The sequence below is a fragment of the Antennarius striatus genome, chromosome 10 (genome assembly GCF_040054535.1).
Source record: "Antennarius striatus isolate MH-2024 chromosome 10, ASM4005453v1, whole genome shotgun sequence".
NCBI classification, from domain to species: domain Eukaryota; kingdom Metazoa; phylum Chordata; class Actinopteri; order Lophiiformes; family Antennariidae; genus Antennarius; species Antennarius striatus.
In genome coordinates this window covers 7855076-7870914 of record NC_090785.1, presented here as the reverse complement: position 1 = coordinate 7870914, position 15839 = coordinate 7855076, and the positions used below count along the sequence as shown (strand labels likewise).

The 15839-nt window shown below is 41.9% G+C and overlaps 1 protein-coding gene across 2 annotated transcripts; it reads right to left on the bottom strand.

Annotated features, from left to right (window-relative positions):
• Nucleotides 1–252: 252 nt before the first annotated feature.
• On the bottom strand, nt 253–15444 carry lnx2b (ligand of numb-protein X 2b). Of its 2 annotated transcripts, none has more exons than XM_068326332.1 (10): nt 15177–15444; nt 10310–11028; nt 8729–8922; nt 6962–7161; nt 5632–6045; nt 3805–3948; nt 2792–2966; nt 2225–2468; nt 1953–2111; nt 253–1878 (listed from the first exon to the last, which is right to left on the bottom strand). In XM_068326332.1, the coding sequence occupies exons 2-10, from the start codon at nt 10711–10713 to the stop codon at nt 1743–1745; spliced, it is 2070 nt and encodes a 689-aa protein (XP_068182433.1). In that variant the 5' UTR covers nt 10714–11028; nt 15177–15444; the 3' UTR covers nt 253–1742. The 2 variants fall into 2 exon arrangements, with proteins under 2 accessions (XP_068182433.1, XP_068182434.1); XM_068326333.1 differs by having other exon boundaries at nt 15324–15430.
• Between the last annotated feature and the right edge of the window lie 395 nt (nt 15445–15839).

The window sequence follows — 15839 nt, the reverse complement described above, 5'->3', positions numbered from 1 at the left end:
GGGTGCCATTTTTGCTCAAGGCAAAGGATCCATCACTGACAAGACGACATGAGACGCTGAGTTTCGTGTACTTTTTACATTTGTAACAAGTTGTACTGGTCTGAGTGTCTTGTGTGTTTGCATGCACACAGTCATGTCTGTGTGTGTGTGTGTGTGTGTGTTTGTGTGTGTGTGTGTGTCTGCTAGAGAGAGACAGAAGAGGCAATAAATGAGCAAGGAAATCAAGGACTCTGATGTGTGTGGTCTTTTCTCGGTAGCTATTCACAAACTGGAACCACTGCTTACTTTAATGTTGAGTTTATTTGTTTTTCAGGATTATTTAAAAACAATGTTTAATTTAATTTGCATATTTATATCGTGAATACTAATTCCAGGTTTCTTGAGGAAACAAATATATTCTAAGTGTGGCAGACAGATTAAAAGTGATGAATTTAAACAAACTGGGTTACTTTAGTCTATGTGGTTTCTTACCACTAGGGGTCGCACACACATGTACAAATGGTACAGATTATTGGACATGGATTAAACTGCTGAATATTTCAAATTCTTTGCTCATTTTATAATTTCTTCAGAATTAAGACTATCCTGCAAGGCAGGAAAACCACAAAATCCTTTGCAACTCTCCAACCAGGATGAAAATGTTAAAATCTGCAGCTCATGAAGCCCAGTAATATGTACATTCATAAAACAAGTTGCCCCCCCCCCCCCCACCTGTAAGTCTTGTATCAGTTAAAGATACTAGAAAGGCCACGAGGACATACACACAAAAAATAGGTAAGGAACATCTGAACAAGGCCATTCTCCTTTTCCTGTATGACAATAAATTTGGTACAGCTGTGATTTAAGGCAAGTATACATTCTGGCGTGTCCTTCAGGGTTCACAGAGAACCCACTTATCAAAGTCTGAGTATGAGCCACTATGACACTTGAAAAATAAATACAAACTAATGAGAAATGATCAATGTATTTGTAGATTAAAAACACTTAAAACAAAAACTTCATCTGAGATTTTTTTCCTACCATTACATTATTTTTATCAAATGTTGTATGCAGCGCACATTCCCATAATGTTAAAGTATGTGAGATGTCATCATCTTTTGGACTTGACCCTTTAAAGCCCTTTAATCTGAATAATCTTGTCTGCATCAGCATGAATGGTATCAAACCAAAGGTTACTGAGGTCTGCGGCTTTGTAATAACCTCCCTGTGTAAAGTTGCTATTTTAAAACAGTAGCGGCTGATTGTATTTTTAATGTCACTTTGTTACACAATCAGAGCGATAACAGTAAAGTTGTGTAATCACACTATAAAGAATGGTGCAGGAAAGGAGGATTTTTCTTTCGTTGATGTTGGTTTATATATCAAATGTTATCCATAATTGTTAATCTACATGCACTGTATGCAAGCGCTATATTTAATCTTTGGATGCTGTTTGTATTCCTTGAATCAAGCAATTACTGCCCAATGAGGAATAATTGTACACAGTTAAATACACAAAATGATCAAGATGTATTCAAACCACTACTCTATTCACATGATTGTCATCATTGCTGTGCTCCAATTAAACACGTCATCAAATCATCCAAACCCGTTAAAACTATGACTGGAAAGGTCATTTCCATTATAGAGATGGACGTATCTGAGAATGTCACACATGGAAGGGACAGATTTAAATTAATGAAAAATAAGACAGCAGTGATTTGTGTGTGTGTTTGTGCACTTAATTTGCTATGAGTGTTTTGCTACACGAGACTCCCGGGCCAGGACACCACGGTGAGTGTGACTTTATTCTTCTGCAGCTTCAGCATTGGGATGAGAGAGGAGTTGTTCATTCCCACCGTCGTGGCTCCGTTCACCGCAACGATCTCATCCCCGCACCTGGAGAGAACAGATCATCAACGCGGAGCAGGAGCTGGTTGCTTCGCCTCGGACTCAAACTGCGGTTAACTTACTTGAGGCGCCCGTCAAAGTGAGCGGGAGTACCCGGCACGATGGTTTTAATGAAGAAAGGCTGCTGGCCGTGGCTCTCCTCGTAACCGCCCACGATACTGAAGCCCCAGCTGTCATTGTTTGTCTTCTGCAGGACGATGTCCCGGCACCAGTGCATGTGGCTGCAAGGAGAAGGAATGAATCAGAGCTACTTGTTTTTACCCCCTACATAAAAATATACAGCATCCACCTGAAGTGGAGGAAAGGAATTCGGATGCGCTGACGGCGGCTCTACCTCGGTAATCCCAGCCAGCGAGTCCAGAGCGGCGTCCAGTTGAGGGCGTCGTCTCGCGCTTCATCCGTAGGGTCCAGTTCGTCCTTGTAAGCAGCTTCGGCGTCCTCCTCCGCGTCCTCCGAAATGGTCTGGATGACACTGAGCACCACCTGGGAGTGGGCCGTCTGAGTCTTCAGCACAGAAACTGCCTCGCTGTAGGTCAGCTGGGTCAGATCGATCCCGTTGATGCTCAGCAGAACATCGCCTGAGACAAAAAATTTTAAGTCGGGGTTTAACTGTGATGTCATTCAACCAGATGTCATTCCACTTTTGATGTGGACACACCAACATTGACATTTCTGAAGACTGTATTGCTCTAATAAGTCACTGTCAATCCTGTAGTTTAGTTGTGGGATATTATCGCACAATTTGCACACTTTTTGAAATTGAATAGACAAATGTTGTCTGTAGAAAATAATCAAAGGACAAATGACTAAACATATAACTGTTGGTTACATGCTTAGCCCTCATGACAACTGACATTCTAAAGTCTAAACCCTGTAGTGGACGCCACATGCTGCTCTGCACCTCTTTTGATGGTGCCGTCTCGGTGCAGACAGCCGACAGGCTGCACACTCGTGATGTAAACCGGCAGGCGGCTGCGACAGTCTCTCCCCCCCGCTATCGTGATGCCCAGGGAGAGTCGTGGCTCCTTCTTCAGATTCACAGTCTTCTCCTGGTTGGAAAACCCACCTGGAGGATCCTGGATGGACAACGAAACAAAATGATTCCAAGCTGTGACCAGAATATTTGTCAAAATCAGTGTGGCTTCTTGGCCGTATTTTATCCGTTGTACAAGAGAATTACTGCTTTTCTTATTTTATTGGACAAAGTCTGTTCTGCCAGTTAACTCGCGTGTCTACAGGCTCCTCTCACAAAAACCCCTCGTAGAAACAAATGTGAATCGTTTCAGGAGGATCTGAGAGGTAGGGGTAGAGCTAACGTGTGAGGATCAACACTAAGCTCTCGTAATGGACAACATGTGTGGGAAATGACGGCTTCCACCAGCCTCGTTGTTTCACTCTGGAGTCTGTAAACCCTGAGAAGGGAAGTTTTGGTTGGGTGGGGGTGGGGGTGGGTGGTGCACTTCCTCCCCCGAGGCAAAACGAAAAGGCTCGGCTCTGCAGGCGAAAGCTAACTGTTACCAGCTTTGATCCTCTGCCGTGCAAAGAAACGGCCCCAAGAACAACAGGACGGTGGCCCCCGAAGCAGCGAGCGAGCAGCACCCCAAGCCTTTTGATCAGGACAGAGGGAGGCCCCTGGAGAAGCGCTTTCATCTCTGCACACCAACACAGGTGTCTGCTCGCAAAAGCTTCTCGCTCCCAGGAAGGCTGCTATGTTTTCTCCTGACAGCGTCTGGCACAAGTGATATTGATGAATTGACACTGCAGAAGCTGAAACTCGACAAATAACTAAAGCTTTTTTGGATATTATGACCCATTTTGTCATCATGGTGTGGAAAGAAGTTAGAATATCCCAGGGCCGACACACATTGGCTTAAACACACTTGAGAACTGTCAGGAAGTGTTAGAGAATAGTACCTTCATGTAGGTGGACCGGCGCCTGAAGTACTGTGGCTCAGGCCTCCTGGCTGCTCTGCTGTGTTGTCCCTCTCTGCTGCTTCCTCCTTCCTCCTGGCCCTCAGAAGTCCTCATCACCACAAAGTTAACGCGGACCTCACTCCCCTAAACACGAGCAAATGAAAATAGATGTAGCCTTTGACCACACATGGAGGTTTTCACTTTCATTTTAGTCATGCAAATTAGTGGAAGATCGCAGCGGGGATGAAGAAGCCATTTTTTTAGACTGAGCAGGTTAATTCCAGGCATTATTGTTAATATAGATTAACAATAATATATATACGGATGAGCTAATATATTTTGAGAAATGACAAGTAACACACAATTAGCCTTTGTGTTGCTTTTGATCTATTCTTCAGGTGAAGTACTGTACTTGCACTGTTGCACGCATCACCGTGTTCATCAAATGATTTGCACACACATATACACACAGTATCAGCTAAATATTTGGGATACAGTTTTCCAGAATGGAGCGGTGTCTCCAAACTTTGGACTGGTGCTGTAGTTCCACACCAGGGTTCAATCGACAACTTTCAGGTAAGCGCAGATGAACCCTCTGCTGCACATTAAATTCCTGCACTCTTGTCGGCTCATTGTAAATAAAATTTTATAATTCATTGTTTCTTGTACCTGTGTTTTTATACTTTTCTTTGCACCTGAATTTTTGCACCAAGATTTGTCTTCAAAATGTCATTGTACACTTGTGCGTATGATGAAACAATAAAAGGCATTTTATTCTAAGGTATAAAAGAAACGTGTCCTGTAGGACTTAATGTTAACGGCGTTGTGCAAAGATGAACTGAGTTTGTTGCGTATGCATAATGTCCACAACATACATAATACATGTGTAATACATAATCCACCTCAAGCATCCTTATAGAAGACAATGCAGCAGGTTTGTAAGAAATATTTAAATTATTTGCATTTCCAAGTTTTGGAAATATATCCTGAAATAATTATTCTTGATTATCAAATTTGCATGTAATACAAGAATTAAATATTGAACTTGATGGAGGCTTGAACTCTGAATGCACTTTAGTTTTATGATTAGTGCAATGTGCCACCTTTACCCCAATGCCGATTTCCACATCATAGTTATAAAGCTCTCTGACTGATCAGATAACGTCCTGGCAGTCGCTGATCTGCCATAATGTCAGGATGGAGTGAGATTTGCAGAGTCTCAAATTTAACTTCTGATACATTATCAATGACATTTAACATACTTTATGTCTACTATCCTATGAAAAGGCTTTATGGAATACTGAATGGTGCAACTTCTAGGCTAGCAAGACTTTAAGGGACTTAATGATACCTGATCACAATCTAATTTACAATTTGTAACCACGTGCAATTTCCTCCGGGATTAATAAAGTATCTATCTACAAATCTCCCTCCTCTGCATTCAATCCAAAAGCTTTATGACTCATTGACTGCATAACTGTAGCGTTTATAATGATTTAATTAAAAGTCAAACATTTTTATATAATCTTTATGTTAGCATATTATATCTCTTTGTGTTTACTGGCATATCACTGAATTTACAAAGTTTACTACCTTTGGCCAATCACCCTGCAAAACATTTCAACCGGCAATTACTCCCTGCTAACAACCACACGGTCACATTAACCTCAGTTCAAAATTTTGATGCAAACTGTGGAACACGTTGAGATAAACCCAAGAAAAAGTTTAAACCTCTAGCTTGCTTTAGAAACTGGCCAGTGATTATGTTCGGTTTAGTAGCTCATAAATAAAAACACAACACACCCCATCTTTCGTCCTTCACTATACCTGTATGATCTGGGCAGCGCTCTCAGGTGTGCCGTGTCTCAGGTCATGCCCATTGATGGCCAACACCTTGTCATTATTCTTTAGTTTCCCATCTTTGGCTGCCAAACCACCAGAAAGCAGATCCAGGATGAAAACACCGCTCTCATCGGATTTGCGGATGAGTTTGATGCCGAGCGGTTCACTGCGCTGACTCTTCATCAGCGTCACCTGCAGGACTGTTCCTGGGTTGTAATTAGAGGCCGTGTTGCCATGGGTACCGTGAGAGGCACTGGAAGTGGAGGGGTGAAGATCAGGCCGCTGATCCCTCGATTTGAAACCTTTCTCCTGCATGACGGTGAGCCTGAGGAGGGACGGCTGCCTCAGCACTGCCATGGCACGGGCATGAGGGACTGAAGCCAAACTCACGTCGTTCACCTGGAGAAACGACACCAGAGAGAAAAGACATCACACAAACACATCTAAAGAAGGTTGAGTGCAGGTTCCGTTAAGCAAAAATAATGATAGATCAAAGATATAATAAATAATAATCATGTGTTGTTATCAACTTATCTCATTAGTTTAAAATAAGAGCGCTATAAATTAATCTTCAAAAAAAATCTATGCAGGAATTCACAGCAAGGAGAACGTTTCAAGATCTTAGCAGTCTAATTTACACGTATCCCTTCATGCTAGGGTTGGGCTCCTGCAAACATTTTCAAACTGGTTTAATATTAATTCAAACAGACACAGAAAGTGTTCACTTTGTGTTTGCGTAGCTTCAACAGGACAATGAAAGTAGATCAAAATTATTTTTTCCATCAGAAGCCAAGTAAAACTGACTCTTTCTTTTGTACTTCGTAAAATGAAAATAGTTTAAAAAAAGTTTTTAAAAAAACTAAACTAGACAAAGCAGAATTGATTCATGATTAAGTTCATGTTACTTTGTAACATCTCACCAGCACATCACTAAAGCTGTAATAATAGGACAAAAACACCAAAACTAAATACTTGTCATTAAAAAAATTTTTCATTAATTTAATTAGTGCATCATAAAAAGTAACAACTATAATTATTTTAAAAACAGCAGATTGAGTTTCAGTGCTGACCCTCTCAACTACAAGTCATCTGTTACTGACACGCTTCAGCCAGGTACTATTAACCACACCTTGTTACCATGGAGCTGAAGCTTGTTTGTCTTGAATATCCACTTTCCCCGCAGCAAAGCACCGTGTTGACAACATCACAAGAAAGCTATGAGTTCACGCAGCAGTATGGTGTACTGTGTCATGATGTCACAGGGACATCCCATGATGAACAAGACAGAATTACTTGACAAAAAGGGTTATGTTACATCTAAGATATGATCCCCCGGCGCCAATCTGCCGTCACGAGCTGCCAGCGAATCCCTGACAATCTCCTGGATGACTATATTTCCCAGCGGCGTGTCTTTCCCCCCGACAATGCGGAGGCCCAGCTCCTCCTCTAGCTCCTCTCTGAACAACTCCACCACATTGGCCTCAGCCACCAGACTGGAGCGGAGAGGGGTGTTGTCTAGATGGGGGGGAAAGAGCAAATATTCAATTGTCATTGAGTTGTAACTCGCAAAATCTAAGTCTAGTAGTCTATATGTAGATAGACTGTAAATAAGGGAACATGACCAATGTGATGGGAAAATGACAACGTCAGCAACACATGAAACATGAGCACTCAAGCTTTAAACAAACTCCAAGGTTACTGATACAGTTATAAGATTCAAAAAATGTTTAGACTGTCAACATTCTCCAGAGTTCACAGGCCAACGTCCTGGTTCAGCATTATCCTAAAATACTTATTATTCTGTTGTACAAATTGTTTTGTGGTGACCTAATTTACCTCATGTACTGCGACCTAACTCCTTCAAGACAGCAGTAAAGAAATACTACATTACAGTAATCCCTCCCACATTCGCACATCAACAAGCGCAACTTCACCTCATCCCGAATTTTTAGTAGGTAGTCACGTGATACCGTTCATGCAATTTATTGGCTGAAGTGCGGTACGTTCTGTGAGTCTCAGAACGCAGAGCACTTCTGTGAGACACAAAAGTGCTTTAAACAGTCGATAAGAGTGTGGGCAACGGTAATACAGATAGAAGGTGGCTTAATATCAGTATGGGGAGGGTTCATAAACGTTTAAATTACCGTAAATAATAAGATAAATACTTTGTCGCTATATCGAGGAATTCGTTATACGCGTGTGGTTCCTGGAACGAATTAACCACAAAAACAAGGGCGCACTGTATCCTGTATTGTCAATTAACTAAATCCATCATAATTCAGTAAATGCACCAATTTAAAGGAATATTAGGACTTTTTTATATTGTTTAGACTACTGAATGTATCTTACACCAATTTCTACATCTTCTTTAAAAAACTCCAAGAAATAAAACAGCTAGTGACAAAAATTCTGCAGTAAATATTTTCTTGTAGAGTTCCAAACAAAATGTTAAAATGTTAAAAATAATTTCATTTTAAAACTACAACGACATGTAGAAACAAGGTGTACTTTCACCTTACTAATAAAATCCCAGGTTACCGAGTCTGTCAACTTTTTCATTGATCTGTGTGTGCACTCAGAATGCGTGCCGTTACAAAAATCAATAAAATCATGCCTTAAGTGCCCTTATAGAACTCAATATATTTAATATTTTAAAAATGGATGTGGTGACAACAAAGCGAACTTCTACGTTCCGGTCTGCTTTGGCACACGGTTGTGATTTGCAACTTGCTTGTCGGCTTTTTGCCTGATATGAGGCGGTCTGGCTGGAACATCTGGGCGCTAATACATGTTCCCACAACTTGGTAGATGATTGACTGATGAATCATCAACTCTATCCTCCAGACAAAAAAAAAAAAACATCTGTGTGCTTCGACACCCGCCGTCAGTGAAACTGACGAGTGACGCAATTGAAGATTTTATCCAGAAAATATTTGATTCGCCTCGAGGTTCTTGAGATGCAATTCATTATAACTGCCACAGAATACCAACCTCAGCCTGGAAACCACTGAAGGAGGACTGGTCAGTCCAATTTTCACGTCAGTGTCGCTGTACTACTCTATTATCATGCTGTGCTACATACCTTCTTCACTTTCTTCATAGGCTGGATTAATGAGACCAGGTTCAGGCTGATCTCTGGAGGGATTTCGGGACTGAGTGGCTGTAAGTTTAGCATCGCCGGACGCCTCCCCATCACCCTTCCGTCCCTTCAGCTCATTCCACGAGGGCCTCTTTCTTTTCTCTGCTTCCTCTCTCAGTCTTCTAAAAACAGGACATCTGGGGAAAGACAGGAGCATGAGGAAACCGAAAGAATGAGGAATGACATGGCTGATCTGATGACTGACCCGAGGGAGGGAGGGATGGGAAAGGGGAAAAATATAAATACTGAAGGTGAGGAGACACATAAAGAGAAAAGTTAATCAACATGAAAGGATTTAAATGAGATGCGCTGTGCCCGGGAACAGTTTCACTGCATTGCAGGGTGTTGTGGTGAGACAGGTTGAGTCTGATTGAGTGAGTCAGGCCTGCGACTGGTGCTCATTCTTCAGCACTGAACTTTGTCTCCTTATTGTTTGCATGGACAAGCTGCAGCAGGACAACACGTCACCCACAGCAGGACGATAAAGCACCCGATGGGACTGCTGACCTACACTTGTGTTGAGGGTTATAATCACAAGTTTTGAGTGTTTTCAGAAAAACTGTGGGGGGGGGAAATGGTAGCGCTTCAAAGAGGGTATAGGATGGTCTTTAGAGCGAAAGAACAGATTTGATAATAGTTGTTTTACATTCCTGTGGAGTTGTCTGAATTCTTTGGCAGTGACATAAAGATTAAAACATCAACAGCTGATACTGTATGTGCATGTAGAATATTTGAAGCCTGAATGATAAATATAAGAACTGAAGATTTGAATTTTTAAACTTCTGCAACACTGCACAACTCAAAAAACAAGATGTGCTGCAGATGCATTTGAATTTTTTTTGTATCACAATTATGTGAAAAAAAAACATGCATTGTGATAATGTGGCCGTGTGGTTTTGGTTGGGGCAGGTTGGAAGTGGGGAGGTGTAGGGAGCTCCACAGATATATTTAAATACACCAATGATGAAAAATCTGAGACAGGAGTTTCTTTAAATGCAAATGACACCTGCATAATGAAATAAACAACTTCATGTATATTCAGATTTACCATTGATATTCATTTTGTGTAGGTGCATTTACAATTGTAAATACATAAATAAATTGTATGTAATCATGGTGACGTACAACCAGTTCTTCTACGTTCTCCGGTTTGCCTTCATGATGAAAGGAGTTTAACTCTTTAGATGCTGCTCCCTCTCTCATATCATCCATTTATTGCCTGTATATTTTTGTGACAAACCACTTTTGATAGAAACCACTTCAACTCTGACGTGGGTTCCCCTCGATGTAATATAATTAAGGGGATTTTCTTTTTCAAGCCAAAGCATAACCAGAACATTTACATAATGCATGTCTGCTCATGACATTGTTACTGAACACCAGCTGTTTTCAACAGAGAGGGAACTTTTGTTTGCATTTCAATCCAGACTAACCCACTCAGTGTCCAATCACAGCCCAGGTAATGGCCTCCAAATGTCCGCTAAAAACTTCTCGAACCTTTCAGCATACCGTCCAGAACCTTACCTGTTATGCAGGTGAGGCTGCAGTTCACAGCGGGGCATCTGCAGCTGACAGTCGTCATTGTAAGGGCATGACACGGACAGCTTGTCCAGCAGGTTCCTCACCAGGAGGCTGGAGGGACGACACTGGTTGAACTGCAGCCGCTGGCGGTCCACGGGGCAGAAGTCCTGGTCTTTCAAGAAGCTGCTCAGACAATTAAAGCAATAGGTGTGGCCACAAGGGGTGTCCATAGGTCTGATGAGGGGCTGCAGACAGATGTGGCAAACCAGTTCATCGTCCACATCGTCCTGGTACTCGTACAGATGACTTTCCAAACCGTCGTGCTGCTGGCCGCACTCCTTACAGATCCGAGCCCATGACAGTCCTGCAGTGCTGCTGCTGGACACTTTCGGTTCCGTTGCAGCCATTACCTTAAGTCGGCGCTGAAGTCTTTTTTCTGTAAAAAAATTCCGAAGCCTCTTACCTCCTTAAAAACTGCTTTCAGTATATTTCACTATGTCTGCATGTCGAAGGATAAAATCCATTCAAATGTAAAAGACAGCTCTCGAGGAAAAAACGTTATCTTCATCTTGATTTTTTTTGTTGAAAGAGAAGCCGAATGTGGTCTACAGCAGATGTGGGACTATTCCTACTCCGGTCGTCCAGCTCAACAGGAAATGGCAAATCCACAGAGCAGCAGCAGTATGGCAGTAAGCCACAGGTGTTTCCTCTCAGCTGGTTTCCTGAGGGACAAAAGGAATTCTCAGCTCACACACACAAGTCACCTTGCTCCACACAAAAAGGGCTAAACTCTTTAGCCAAACCTACACTAACGGGACAGAACAAAAGGCATGGCTCTACACGAGCGTCAGACTGCTGAATGAAGTGGGCAGAAAAACTCGTCTGTTACTAATGACCTCTTACACCCAATCGGCAGCGGTCTCCATCCCTTTGTGCAGCTTATAATCTCCTTTAATTCCCTCTCATAACGAGAGTGCTGATTAGGAACACATTCTTTTTGAGAAGCCTTCAGCCACCATATGACCAAATATTAATACATCATAAAATACACTAAATATATTCAATTAGGTCTACCAACACCCAAACAGAAAGCATATGGATTTTTTTAGTGACACATAAAAAGGGTGAACTTTAATAACAGTGGATGCTGTTCATACTTTGAAGCATGCATTGCTATCGAGTCACAGTAAATGTTTTTTTTAGAACAACACAAGAAGATGTTTTGAAACTAAACAAGACTTTGCTTCATAAGTCGACATAGTGCCAGGGGGCTTAAGTCAGACTAAATGCATGACATACCACATTCAGCCACATGACTTGGTCTTGAAAACACGGAGCAGTAAATAAATGTTGTCTTACACATTACTATATATGAAAATGACAACAGAAACAACAACAAAAATACTGCACAAAGACCTCACTGACGTCTGTTCTTTCTCTTTGTTCCAACAGTCCACATAATAGCCACAGAAAGAGCTCCAGTATTACTGCCTTGGAGCAACGTAGGAGGATGATATCTGTGCTGTCAGACCCTGAGCAGACACCACATGCAAACCTGAGACTTGACCAGCCGCCTGAAGCCTGAATGAAACCAGAGTCTTGTCTCTCCAGTTGCTGCGAGAATAATGACTCTGTGTGTGTGTGTGTGTATGTGTATGTGTATGTGTGTGTGTGTGTGTGTGTGTGTGTGTGTGTACATATTTGTGGACAGGAGCATGAATGTGCATAAGCTGTGATAGCACCGGGGAATTGAGGGGCCTTCAGATTGCTGATGTTGCACGACTTTCTAGCGAAGTAGTCAAAGTGTGACTGATTGCAAACACACAACACTAATATCAAATGTGTGTGTGTGCAACATACATGCACACCGGCCTTCCTTGTCTTTCTCTTCATGAGTGATTCAATGTCCTGAAATGGATATGGGTCAAGGATCCTGTAGAGCAGCGAGGGAGGCGCAGTCGAAACCCGGCAGTGCTCCAAAATGGTATGACCCAGTGTAAGAATGTGAAGAAACGGATCAACAACACAACAGACTGTGATATCTGTTTGCCAAGGGTACAGTTAGTTCCATTATCCAAATACCTTCACTTACACTTTATCAAGCTGCATTATTTGCTTTTTGGATAATGTGGTGAGCAATGTCTGTGTGTCACAACCAGCCGCAGAGATCACCACGTGGATTTCACCGAGGTCGCAGCACGCCCCCCCCACCACCAGCGTGACTGAAGGTGAACAGCTCTGCACCAAAGGCCCTGTATCTCTATGTTCCCCTAAGATACGATAAAACATCAATAGCAGGTACTCGTCTTACTCCCAAGTCCTCCAAATGAAACTGAGACTGGTCCAAATGCAAAGATACAAGGTACAAAAAGTGCAGCATGGAAACAAGTGATTGATTGATTGATTGATTGATTGATTGATTGATTGATTGACTGGACGGTCGATGAACTAAAGTCGATTCATTATTGATAGTGGTTCGACAGGAAACTCTGCTGCTGTGCTGTTTTACATCCTTGGACAGTGAATATGTTGGGGTGAACACTCTTCACTGTTGTTGTTCTACAGGTCAAAGAATTAATAGAAAAACACTAAAGATTAATTCAAAAACCCAACAACGATCAGTTAATCTATCAGAGAAAACTGCTCTATGACAGTATTATTTTTACGCACTTCTGCCTAAAGGACTAACAGTGTACATAGGACACTATCTGAGGTCACCATGGTCGGATTTCTTTATTCAGAAAAAGCAATAGTAGGTAGCGAAAAGTCGCAGATTTGATTTCCCTCATAACACTTCATGAAATTAACACTAAAAACGGTTTTATAATAGATGGGGTGAAATGTGTTTTTTCTGGTTTAGAACCAACTAAAACAACCATAGAACCATTTTTGACAGGGGGAACCGCCTTATCCGAATCAAATGTCTTGTGATCATGTGACAGTCTGAGCCTTTGGCCCCACGGTGTCTCTGCTTTCCAGGGGATTACCGGTGGCATTTCTTCGATGCTGAGCCGAGTCATTCGCTTTGATGGCTGATATGAACGAGTCACGTGTGCCGCCACACCCGCGGTGAACACAGGTGACGCAATATTAATACCTCCGTGAGAGTCCACCAGACAATACGTGTCACGTCTACCTCTGCCTTAAACTTCTTACGTTTCGCAACAATTAATATTCTAGAAAATATCTACCTGTTAAAGACAAACGTGATTCCTAATTTAGTGAAATGCAAAAACTTCTCTAAACTCATTTTATTTGTGACAAAAGCTGCTGTGAACAATTCTAACGGTATCCTTCGTGAGCACTGTCTAAACAAATTAAAACTTTGAAGGTCTCCGTCTTTAACGACAAAAGTCGACATTTGCATGTCAAATTTACCGTACATGCAGGACATGATTACCAGTTTGAATACTACAGGCAACCTGAGGGACGCTACAACAATCGCTCTCGTTTTTCCCCCTCCATCTTCTTACTGGTCGGTACTTTCAGATGATAATCAAGTAGAGTGGTGTGCATGGAGGACGACCTGATATCCACGGGGCATCCCACGCTCCCAGCGTCTACCTTCAGTGAGGGATGTGACCAGCATGAGTTGGTAGAAGACCACAGAAATCTAGGAATAAAACCCCTCTGTGCATTTTGATAAAACATATAGCACTGATTCAATCAATGAGAAAAACAATGAAATGACTGTTTGGCATCTGGAGTTCACAGACATGATGAAACTTTGCCTCAGTTTTACGATAGGATTATTTTCCTCCACAACTATTCATCTTGGAATAACATATTTAGTAGCGTCAGCTCCTGCAGACGTGGCACAAACACCTGACTTAGGACTCAAGATGAAGTCAGATTGGTCTGGCTGAAGCCAAGTCTTTGGAAAAAAACAACAACTTCATACCTGCAATCAAATTCGGCCCGTGTACCATGTCTGACTCAAACCCTCTTGAATAACACGCTACATCTTTACTGTGAAAATATATTGTTAGAACTGGGAAATAAAATCAGAGAATGTATAGAAATCAACGTTTTCAACCTTTGTTTACATCATTTACTCCAAAAAACTCTCGACCAAGAGTTTTCACCTGAACACAACATCATTTGGGCACAAAAACTACAATAATTCATTAACCAGAATCAAGATAAAAACAGTTTTAAATAATAAGAATACTGATTTGAACTCATATCACCTAAGTTCGAAAATACTGCTATCCAAGGTCTGTATTTTGATCCTGATTATTATCCAGATCTGGATTCAGGGGAGTTATTTAGTACTGCTTATCATTGTTAAAAACAAAACAGTCTTGCACTGAAAATCCAGAATCCACATCCATTTCTGAATCAGACTTGATCTCTTAAACTCAACATCAGACCGTTGGCCTTATTTATTTACCTACCTTGTATACAAACAAACACGATGACAACACCTAAGGAGACTATTTCTAACGAGTCTCCACCCCTATACCTGCCTGATGTGGGACAATAAATAACTGTCTGCCCCCTCTTGTCATGGCTGTTGGTTTGTCCTCATCCCTACAACGAGCCGACCCGCTGGATCCACACCGGGGCTTAGAAAACTTCCCTCCACCGGACAGAAGCCGCGGACTCCGCCGACGCGGCTTCACCTTCAGCGGTCGACCTGCGGAGGACGCGCTGGCTGCTAATGTCGCACACCTTGAGGTCGGAAACTCATTTTTCCGACTGAATTGTTGCTTTTAAAACACCCAACACTTCGTGTGCGCCAGTAAAAAAGTACACAACGAGCTTTTTATGTCCTTTTTTTTTTTTTTTTTTTTTTTTTTTTTTGAGCTGCGTCGGATGGAACACACGGTGAGAATTTAGATCGAGCCGAGACCGAAACTCGTCTTACCTGTGTGGAGGTTACGTTCAGGAAGCAGCCAGCGAAAACAAAGACGAAAAAAAAAAAAAGAGTTATCAGACTAGTAACGATTTAAAAACAGCCCACACAATAGACAGCGTCTACACCGCAGAGGTGGGAGGGGGAGGTTTTTCTCACATTTTCGCCGCATTACTGTCGTTGTTGTCGCTGAATTTCCCTCTGCCGCTCGTCCCAGGTGAAGTAGAACCGACCGGCGGAGGGAGGCGAATCCCCCAGTTTCGAGCAAACAGTATTAATCCGCCAGGAGACGATCAACCCAGGAAGAAGTCCGTCCAGGTGTGCGCGCATCGGCGGGTTGCGTCTGCGCTCTTACCAGTGTGCGTCAGGTATTAATCAATAAAATGGTGACGCAAATACAGGCGTTATTACAGCTTATCGATTAATAAAGCAGTGACCTTTGAAGTTATTCTTAACTGACCGCAATAAAACAACTAATTTTACCTTGTGTAAGAAATATGAAATGGGCACTTAAACCATGTGTGCCTACCCATTAAAATATGTAAGTTTAAATTAGAAGTATGTAATTAATTTGAAATATCTATCTATCTATCTATCTATCTATCTATCTATCTATCTATCTATCTATCTATCTATCTATCTATCTATCTATCTATCTACCAACCTACTCACCCA

Excerpts from the sequence above, each read along its gene's own strand:
- lnx2b (XM_068326332.1), bottom strand. The coding sequence starts at position 10,713 with ATGGCTGCAACGGAACCGAAAGTGTCCAGCAGCAGCACTGCAGGACTG. Across the intron at positions 2,967-3,804 it reads GCCGGTCCACCTACATGAAG|GATCCTCCAGGTGGGTTTTC; the intron begins GTACTATTCTCT and ends TTGTCCATCCAG. Across the intron at positions 2,112-2,224 it reads CGCTGGCTGGGATTACCGAG|CCACATGCACTGGTGCCGGG; the intron begins GTAGAGCCGCCG and ends TTCTCCTTGCAG.